The sequence below is a fragment of the Solenopsis invicta genome, chromosome 6 (assembly GCF_016802725.1).
Source record: "Solenopsis invicta isolate M01_SB chromosome 6, UNIL_Sinv_3.0, whole genome shotgun sequence".
Classification (NCBI taxonomy): Eukaryota; Metazoa; Arthropoda; class Insecta; order Hymenoptera; family Formicidae; genus Solenopsis; species Solenopsis invicta.
Window position 1 is genome coordinate 20194222 of NC_052669.1, and position 10848 is coordinate 20205069.

At 31.4% G+C, this 10848-nt stretch overlaps 2 protein-coding genes and 1 long non-coding RNA gene across 6 annotated transcripts in view; 2 read left to right on the plus strand and 1 right to left on the minus strand.

Moving 5' to 3' along the window:
- The window catches only part of LOC105204100 (COP9 signalosome complex subunit 5), a 28965-nt gene that overhangs the window by 16586 nt on the left and 1531 nt on the right, over positions 1-10848 (plus strand). Inside the window, exons 1-4 of one of the 3 annotated variants that reach the window (XM_011173151.3) lie at positions 9394-9517; positions 9937-10089; positions 10166-10400; positions 10641-10835. In XM_011173151.3, the coding sequence (XP_011171453.1) occupies positions 9938-10089; positions 10166-10400; positions 10641-10835 (582 nt within the window). In that variant the 5' untranslated portion in view covers positions 9394-9517; position 9937. Of the gene's footprint in view, positions 1-9393; positions 9602-9936; positions 10090-10165; positions 10401-10640; positions 10836-10848 lie in introns of those variants that run through there. The other 2 variants (XM_011173150.3, XM_039451090.1) reach the window with 2 other exon arrangements.
- On the minus strand, positions 1337-8021 carry LOC105204099 (23 kDa integral membrane protein). 2 transcript variants are annotated; one of them, XM_011173148.3, is made up of 5 exons: positions 7797-8021; positions 4361-4549; positions 3284-3448; positions 2826-3041; positions 1337-2761 (listed from the first exon to the last, which is right to left on the minus strand). In XM_011173148.3, the coding sequence occupies exons 1-5, from the start codon at positions 7854-7856 to the stop codon at positions 2588-2590; spliced, it is 804 nt and encodes a 267-aa protein (XP_011171450.1). In that variant the 5' UTR covers positions 7857-8021; the 3' UTR covers positions 1337-2587. The 2 variants fall into 2 exon arrangements, with proteins under 2 accessions (XP_011171450.1, XP_011171451.1); XM_011173149.3 differs by lacking the exon at positions 7797-8021 and adding an exon at positions 7453-7787.
- On the plus strand, positions 2937-6717 carry LOC120358156. The gene is made up of 3 exons (XR_005575108.1): positions 2937-3049; positions 3200-3452; positions 4274-6717. It is a non-coding gene; the product is annotated as an uncharacterized LOC120358156 (long non-coding RNA).

Genomic DNA, 10848 nt, shown 5'->3' on the forward strand with positions numbered 1-10848 from the left:
TATATAATTATTAATAAATATTTTATAACAATTTTATTAATGCTAACATTAACAAAATTGTATAGATATCACATGATAATTATAATAATTAAATTAATAGAAATCTAAGCTACGACCGAAGAAGTCCTCATTTAAATTTGTATTTACATTATCGGTCGAATATCTTGCTACTTTAAATTAATAAAAGTTTAGTCGAAGTCATTCTAAGATGATAAACATTTAATTGACAATTATATATTTCAACTAATTTTGAATAACGCTGTATTGTCAATCTAATCTGTCAATCTTATCTGTATCGAAAGTATATATCATTCTATTTAAATTGTACATAATCAAAAGTTTGATTGTCGAAGAGTTTCGAGAACAGTTGATATCAACAGGTGTAAACAAATTCTGATTAACTGTATAAGTATAGAAAAATGATATTTAGCGTTAAATCCAGACTGTTCGTTGCTTGATGAATCTTTTGTTGAAAGATTAACGAGATACAGGCGATGTTAGTTTTACTGACAGAATTGACTTATATGTGCGTACGATATTAATATAGTAGTAAACATATCAACATATCTCTACAAACTGCTAAATTGATAACCCACGCACACATGTGCACAAAGTTTATTTTAACACTTCTATAATAGTTCATTTTTAAAAACGTCATGTCATGTAATTTCAAAAAGTGAAAAATGATTTAATAATCACTTTGCAGTCACTTTGATGTCATTTTAACGCCGTCATGACTTCTTGTTCCATTTAGGTATGTAATCAATAAAAAATTTTTGTATAAAAATAAGTTTATAATCGGTAAAACTGATGGCCAGTATCCTCGTAAAACAGGAAAAAAATTCGAATATGACGGAAATAATACTCTTGCAAATGACTAAATAAATAAAGCAAATAAATTGGATTATCCAAATGTATGACGTGATTGAAATTATCTGGATGACGCATTGCATGATGTCATTTTGAAGATATGTGTTTAGGCTTTTCTCATGCTTAAGCGATGGAACGAGAAGTGCAAGACATTTTAGATCGATTATATCTTTATTGGAATTTGTTTAAATATATTGAAAATATTATATTTGCGAATAATATCTTGAAAACTCTTTAGCACCAGTGATGTTCAACCTTTTTCTAAACTATACACACATACACACACACACATATTTTATATTTTGATTTTGGACCAGTAGGCTATAAAAAGTTCACAGAGGGGCCGCAGATTAAACATCGCTGTTTTAAAGAAGAGTATCCTATGTTATCATGTTGTAAGTTTTTATCAGTTTTTTTTCAAAATCTCATTTACATTAAAAGAGGAAAGGATATTAATGGGCAATAATTAAACAATAATACAGATTTATTTAAATATACTTTTCTTTCATGAAAAAATTACGCTGCCACAAAAACCATACACACAATCATGCTTCTTGTACAAAATAATTTCCATTCGCAGTATCAATCTCTTAATTTTTTAGAAAATTACAAAAGATTTGCATGTGATATTGCGAACAATGAAAGAATCAACAAAAAATCGGCAAAAGAAACATAGACACAAGTTAAAAGGCGAGATATGTAAAAATAGTAAAAAAAACTGCACTCACGATTAACGATTATGTTATCTTTGTCGCTTACTTCGACTCGTTCGATTACAAACGTAGTAATTCTGCTATTTAAACTAATGTTTATACTATTCGTTCAAGTCTATATTTAAAGTCTGTACTATTCATCCAAGCATTTTAAAATAATTCAAGAAATGGATTAACATATTTACAAGATGTCTACATATTACTCTATTTTTTGTTAATTGTGTCGTTAATTGATTGAAACATTGCATTGTGCACATAATCGCCTATTTAGTAACTACTGTATTTAAAAAATATGTTAAATACAAACTAAATTAATTAAAAGCCTCAAGAATGTAAACACTTTGATATTGTTTGTTAAGATAATAAAGAGCAATATTTTTTTTAACTAAACCATAACTCTTGGCGTCACTAGGAACAAAAAAAATTGTATAAAACACGAAAATGTTATAGTAAAAATTACCTATTTACTTGAGAAATGGCAGTAATAAAATAAATTATTCAGGCACTTTACAGAATATTGTCGTATTTTTTTATATATACAAGATATATTCAGGTAAAATCGAAAAATACCTTAGAAACAGAACACTCTAAACAAAATGCGTATTTTCCTTAAATTTGAGAAGAAAATAAATATCATTTCTTTAAAAAAAAATATCATTATCTGTTCAAAAAAATTATGTCATTGTAAATGTATCAAAAATTTCTTTATAATTACATTTATCAAAAATATTGAATTATTTGCCAAGCAATTCAATATTAAAAATTGGCAAGTTGCAGTTTTCAGAATACGAAGAAAAATCAGCAGAGATATTTATCGAAGGATCCGTCACCGAAGTATTTTTCAATCGGTCTGGGACGCTCTGTATAACAGGAACAATATCAATATCACTAGTACATCTGTACACCGTTGATATTGTCACCACGCGAAATGTATTTCGCATATCACAATGGCGCAATGTCCTTAAGTGACACACATCTCTGTCCCTTAAGGAATCCAGCATTGGCTAGGGATCACCAGAATTGAGCGAATATTTTGCTTGACGCATTAAAAGCCTGTTCTTAGTATCCACTTCCTTTATATCTTGCAAAGACATGCGCGTCGCTATCTCTGATGTCCTCCTTTCCATCCTGTCTTTGTAGATTCTGACGTAACAAGTCGTGCATGCTATGAAGGAAATCTGAAACCAAATGGCCAGTCAATTAATCGACTATTTGCGAACTCTAATAAGTGAGAATATGTACCTGCAGCAGCACAGAGCACAATGCGAGCAGAAAAACGTGAAGAAGGATCGATCTCGTCCGATTTAAGACAACGTGCTGACATCCACGTTTGTAGATAGCGGCGCAAGCACCCTCAGTGTTGTTGTCGTTCTCATGATTTGTCCTATTGCAGCAGGACCAAGGAATCGCGTTCACGCCACGATAATCAGAAGGCCCATCTATTCCGCAGCATCGTAACTAAAATTGTATTTAATCAAATCAACGCTAACTCGATTTAAGTTTTTCTCACTTTAATTAATTTTAACTTTATAAATGCTATTTTTATTTTATTTTATAAATATAATTAAATATATTTTATGTTATACATTCATCTAAGTTTATTTTAATGTTTATAGGTATACAACCGCTTATCGAAAGATATTATATTACAAAATAAAACGCGCTGTCCGAAGATGCTTAAAGGAGCTTGTGATTCTTACCGCGGACTGCATGTGCTCCCAGACAGACTTATCATCCGTGACCGCGAGAGAAAAGATCTCTTCATGTCGCATGGGCGACAGGGTATCTATTTGCTCGTGTCGCACCAAGGTCCAAATCCCAACGCTAGTTTCAACTAGCACAATGATCGCCAGTACTACAGCAAACTGCGTATAAACAATTCATATTAATTATAAATTTCCTAGTTCCTCTACATACATAAAAAGAACAATTTTATTGCAATATCTAAAAATTCAACTAGATACAGATCAGAAAATAATTTTATGTGGAATGAAATGAAAATTATTTAGAACGCTTAAACATGATAATATTGTTGCATAAAGTTTTATTTTAACATTTTAACAACAAGCTGAAAGCGTCAATATAATTTTTTTAATGTCCAGCTAGCACATATAAGATTTTATATATTATTGTATATTCTATAGCTCTTTTTACGCAAATGTTTTTAAATGAATAATAGATCTTATAGGTATATAAATCTTTTCTATAATTTGACTTTCTGAATATTCACAAATGAATAATATTATACATATACTATGGAATATTTTCCGAATTTGATTTTTTAGATATTCAAAAGCCTTGTATATTCGAAAATAATCGCGTTAAATCATGCATATTCTATTCTATATGTGGAAATAATCTTGAAGAATATTATTAAGATAGAGAATGTATTTTTAAAAACATAAAAATATTCTTAGAATATCTATCTTCTTAAAAAAGGTTCCTCTAGCCAGTATTTATAATTGATTCTTATATTTAAGACCGTCTTAAGATATCATCAATCAAGCACAGAGCCGTATCTTAAGATTAGCATCTCAGGACATTATTTAATGGTCGGTCTTGAAATAAGATTCGACTATAAATACAGATCTGAATATCCAATCTTTTTAGTGAAAGTTCTAAAGATTTTATTCTACGAAGTAACATGTGTTGGGTGATTTAATATAATTATCTTTAGATCTGTATTTCAGTAAAATCACTCCAGAGAAGTGAGATTCGACTCCAAACAATTTAGAGAGATCTTTCCGTATTCCTGAATATTCAAGAAAACAACTTACAATGATCACTTGACCTTTGTTGGAAAAATCCAAGAATTGCCAGGCAAACCAGCCGATCCCGCATGTGATAACGCCCATCGCCAACAAAGTTGCGGACGATCCGCACACATGGTCGGGCGTGAGCGGCGCGTACTCGTGCAGCTGATAAATGAAGTAACCAGCGCATACGCTCATGATCGCGCCGGAAATCTACAAAAAAGAGTATTTCACAATTTTCGCGCTATATTTTCATCTTGTTACTGTACAGATTCCAGTCAGACAGCACGTAATATTTATCAGAGATTTACAAAATAATTATATAAAAGATTACGATATTTTTTTCTACTTATAAATTATGTATTTAGATCGATATTCATAGTTGAATCTTGTTTCAAGACCGTTTCAAGTTTTTTAATGACATGTTGAATAAAAATTTTATAACTGTTTTCATGTATATGTATAAAATATTTACATATTTAAAAAGAAATAGTAATAAATATTTATAAATATTTATCATAAATATCATGTGCTGTCTGGGTAATTAACGAGTTTTTTGCCGCGATATTCATCACTTCGTGATATTTCGTTATGATAATGATTCGTGGAAACATTTTTGCTTCGCGATAAATATATTTTTAATTGCTTATAATGATTGTGTTGTAATTCTGTACAGAAATAGATATCAAGGTAAAAATTTTTCGAAAATTTTCTGCGTTACTCTCTTTCTCGAAACTCCGAAGATATAGATTGTCATCTGGGAGTCGATTGTGTATATATAAGTTGAGTCAAAATTACAAAAGTGAGCAAGTTCACTAATTATTAACCAATAAAATTAATAATATTCTAGTAAATTCGCTCATTTTCGTAATTTTCATCAACCTGAGCGATCCACAATCGACTCCGGGATCGTTACAACGAGAGCAATCGTAGATAAAATAAAGACAAAATCTTATCTATAAATGGGCGAGGTGCTTTATACAGTTCGTTCAAAACAAACTTTGCATCATGGCTTTCGACGCAGTATCATAACGATCATAGTTTTCGTGAATAGAGAGAAAACTCACGGTATAATTTATGATCTTTCAACTCTTATCTTATCGCAAAATGGATTTCAATCTTACAATGTATATTTCAAGCAAACAACAGACAACGCGAAATCTAAAATCAGTTCATGAGACGTCTTTAATGTCCATTTTCACCAATGTAGATTAACTTTGATCTCAGTTTAATTTACTCTATTTTTTTTTCTAATTCTTAGCACTAGAAAAAAATAGAGTAAGTTAAACTGAGATCCAAGTTAGAGTTAATTTGCACTGATGGAAATGAATACAAGACATCTATCTATAAGATTGTTCTTGGAAATGTATTTTAAAGACATCTTATGACCCGATTTTAGACTTTATGTTGTTTGAAAACTTTCATTAGAAGAATCATTAAAACCAAAGTAATATATCGAAAAAATTTTTAACAGAGAATAAATTGATTATGTATACTGAAAAAAGTTTCTTCTGTTCGAATCATTTTCTTGATATAATTAAATAAATATTAGTTAATAAATATTTGTATAATATAAAATAATTACAGTCAAACCTCGATAATTCGAATCTAAAGGCAAGAGCTCAAATCTTCGAGTAAAAGAGGATTAACTATGAAAATTCGACTTACGGAGACTTTATACAAGAGTTAATAATTTTCCAATTATAATGACTTTTAAAGGAAAAAAATTCAATTAAAGAAAAAAAAATTTTTTTCAGTGTAATACCATTACAAAATTAACATCGTATATTTTTATTGTAGAATAAAGTGTTAATTAAGGTCGCTTCGCAATTAGTGTGCTCTCCTTCAACTCTCATTGTCTTTCATCAATCAATGTATAATCTAAAATTATATGACTACTGTATACTTTACAAAGTTAGGTATTAGTAACTATAATAATTAATAAGTTGTAAAAAACTTATCCAACTTAGATATATTAATTACGCGTTATCTTCTTTTCATTATTCATTTATTTTATTTATTTTAGAAAACTGAAAAACGAACGAATTGAAATCGATGTTTTAAAATAGAGAACTCTGTTTGAAAAATTATAATCTAAAATAATGTCATGTGTAAAAACAAACTAACGATATCTACCTTTCGATAAATTTAATCACAATCTATTATAATCTTTGATAACTTTAAACTAATTTTATAACTAACTCCGATAAGCATTAATTTCTTAGATCATTTATTTCTTAAGCGATTTTGTAAGAATACACGTAAGGATGTTGTGACTATACAATAAGAGCTAAAAGTTATCAAAATTTATTAAATATCGAATGTTTTTCTAAGTTCTTTGTTATCTTTTTTTCTAATAAACAAAAAATTTTAATCACAAATATCTGAATTTTGGGTCTGAAACCAACTGCAAAGAAAACAATAAAAAATTTGATTTACAATGCAGCAAAAATTACAGTAGCTGCAGTTTTAAATAAATAACATTTAAACGAATAAGTAAATCTAAATGAATTTTTGCACAAATATTTATTAGAGTTTCATTACTATATACAAAAATTTTTGTTTAATTGGTAATGCTACTTCCCCATCAAATTTGTAAATAAATATTGTAAAAGGCAATTTTACACTAGAATCGATAAAAAATTAAATAACTTTTAAACCAATAAGTGAATTATGCTCCAATTTGACAGAGATACTTAAACGTAATACTAAAATATTTTATATAAAATTTTATAATTTTTGATAATGCATTGAAAGATGACCCATACATCCTTAAATGTTCACTTAATTACTCAGCAAATGGAAATGGATTGTGGTCATTGTCGAATTCAACTTCTTGATTTTTTTACTCCATTTTTATACATTTTAAATATTTTTAATCCATTTCCGTTTGCTGGATACGTTCATACCAATTATTAATGTAAACAATAATTGTACGCTAATTTTAAACGGCAGGAACTATAACATGTCGCTTTCGCAATAAACGACTCGCTCTGATAATTCCGCATAACGAATTCAATTTCATTCTCTTAATTCTCTCGCAATCGATTCCCCCTTATCTCGTCTCTCGATGATCACATTTCATTCTGCCGGAACATAAACACGCGCGTACGTACGCACACCTCACGTCGCACGCAAATTGCGAAAGACGGATTGGCGCCGCTCCCTCGAGCGAAGCCTCCACCAATGACATATCACGCGCGATCTCCGAACGACAATGGCTGCGCGATTGATCACAATAATAGCACGCCGACTAGATCTCGATCGAAGTCACGGCGCAACGAAACGACAGCCGCGACGGCGAGCTCGTCGTCTTTTTTTTTTTTGGATCAGCACTGTGCCCATCGGTCTCGGTTGGGACGCTTTCGTCCCTCATGAACGGAGACTCCAAGTTTCACGATCGTGGAAGAATGAGAGAGAACAAAAGAGAACGCTTCTGCTGTCGTTACGATAGACTTACGCCGAGGAGGATCGCACTGGCGACGAGGCAGTAGCGGAAACAGGCGAACGCATGTCCCATGATGCGTGCAAACACGCTTATAAATAGCGCAACACTATTCGGCTCGTACGATGAAGAGTCGCGCACCGTACGCTGGCTGTCCTCGTCCGACGTCGCGGCGTGCTACACCGTCCGTCGCCACGGTGACCGGACGCCAAATGCGCCAAATGAACTCTTGCTCGCACGCGCGACGGCACCGCGTGCTGCGCACGCTAATAGGCGCCGTGCGCGGCCAATCGTCCGTCCGCTTTTCCGGAAGCGGTTACCTCCGCCGTTTCCGGAAAAGCGGGAAGGTTGAGCCGACCATCGCGTCCACCTGCGATGCGTCGAACGTTATCATAAGGACATCGGCGTTCGTTCGGAGGAAATATCGCCGAGGTATTTGCAAACGAATGTTTCTGCTGCAGAATACTGTGCGAAGAATTTCTCTTTTGCTCTTTTCATTTCCGTGATTTCAGTGATTAATTTCTAGGGTTGGATAGTGTAAAACTAATTAAAAAGTTAAGAACTAAATAATAAAGTTAAAAGTTATTAATTTTTAACCTTGTTAATTTTAAATGATTTTATTTTTAACTTTAACTTGTTATTTTTGAAACATATGAATTTTTTAAGTTAACTTTTTTCCCAAGTTAAAAATTTGTCTATAATGTAAAAGAAAAAAAATTATAAACATAAAAAATGTATTTCTACACAAAAAAAACATTTTTTGTTCATATAAACTTAATAAATGAAATATTAAATTTGTTTTATGATCTATATTTATTATAATTGTTTTGAGTAATTTAAATTTAAAAACTTACGAATTTCTAATTTAATATGAATAATAATGCTTTCCAAAATTAATTTAATTAAAATTAATTTAATTTTAACAGAACTTTTAACTGATTAGTTTTTCGTTTATGTAACTTTTAATGTAATTGAACTAATTTTATGAGTCATTAACTTAATTTAATTAAAATATATTAACTTACCCAACCTTGTTAATTTTTAACTGGACACTAATATAAGTTTACCGTGACGAAAAATTTTGATAATATTTTTTATAATATTTATGATATCTCATATTTTTAAGAACTTTCTATATTTTAATTTATGAAAGATTTTTGAAAAGAATACCTCTTTAGATTTTATAAATTTTTATCAAAAATTATTGAATGAGAAATCTCATAGGGCATAATTTATAACATATTTCTGTTATTGAAATTTATAAGTAACGAGTTTGAGTTGAATTTGATTCTTTTTCTTGTAACTAAAATAATTCTCACAAATTATGCAATGATGGATATGTATACACAAAAAAAGATTAGTCATGTCACTAAATTGGGCGCGGTCGCCTTTTCTTCTCTCTCGTGCGATAAAAGTTTAATTTCTGAGTGAAAATTAAACTTCGATCGTTCGATCGCGTTGTATTTTGCAATGTTTTTATTTATTTATTTTCTTTATTGTAGATATAAAATTAACAACATTTGTACAGCCGCATCTGACGATATCGCATCGCAGAAGCAGTATCGATACCGCGTATATATCGTATCGTTAATATATCGAGATATCGTTTATGCCATGCCATTGTGTGTATTTATACGGGTGTGAGAGAGATGGAGAGAGACGACGGACTAACCAGTAACGGAGTAACCAATCTAACCATTCCTGATTGAAGATAGGTTGAGACAAAGCGTAACAGAGTAATAATCACTATTTGTCTAAGTTATGTCTAAGTGATCGGCGGACCGTAATTGAGATCAAGAGATACGATTAATCAGCATCCAGTTAGTACATTTACCCCACAGTAATCCTACCGTTGCTTTACAATTGGATGTTTCTCTATGCGCTTAACCTCGCGGCTATAAAAAAGCTATGTTTACCGGAGAAACGTACTGGCTACGATATCAGTAAATTATAGATTTTAATTAATTAAATGTCACAGTATATGACGACTTTTCATTTGATCTTTAAAGTCATCTCTGGTGCAATTAATGTAATTTACGAGGCTCACATTTGTCGCGCTAAGTATCTGGTATTATAACACAATGCAGGCTGTCACATTTTTCTATTATCACTCTTTACTTTTCTCTAATTATTATTAACATTGTTCTCTTGACAGAATGGCTGGCCCTTCCTCCGACCAGAGTAGTATCGCCCAGAAGACATGGGAGCTGTCAAACTGTATTGAAACCATCAGCACCATGGATGAGATTTACAGATATGATAGAAAGGAGCAACAAGATATATTAACTGCCAAACCATGGGAGAAAGAGTAAGGTTATTGTTAATCTATTCGAGAAAACTAAAAGCACAACCTATAATTGGACATTTTCCTTTCTTATATATAGCCCCCACTTCTTCAAGGATATAAAAATATCTGCATTAGCTCTGTTAAAAATGGTCATGCATGCACGATCTGGTGGAACATTGGAAGTGATGGGCCTCCTGCTTGGTAAAGTAGCTGCAAACACCATGATTGTGATGGATTCCTTTGCATTGCCAGTTGAGGGAACTGAAACTAGAGTAAACGCTCAAGCTCAAGCTTATGAATACATGACAGCATATATAGAAGCAGCTAAACAAGTACGTACATTTTGTAAAAAAAATAAATACACAAGATGGCTGCATTTAGGAAAAGCAATTTACAACTGTTCTAAGATTTTTTTAATATAATTGGTTCTTACTATTGATTCCTGCTAGATCTAAATGTATCAATTATTAAAGACTTTTACAACATTTGCAAAGCAATCTTTCTGATGAGTGCAGCCAATATACAACAAATCGTAAATATACAATATAATCTTAAAATAATTTATGCTAAAGGTTGGTAGATTAGAGAATGCAATTGGATGGTATCACAGTCATCCTGGATACGGCTGCTGGTTGTCTGGTATTGATGTATCCACTCAAATGCTCAATCAAAATTTCCAAGAGCCATTTGTTGCGATTGTCATTGATCCTGTAAGAACCATCTCCGCTGGCAAAGTTTGTCTTGGTGCATTCAGAACTTATCCTAAGGTATGTCTCAAGT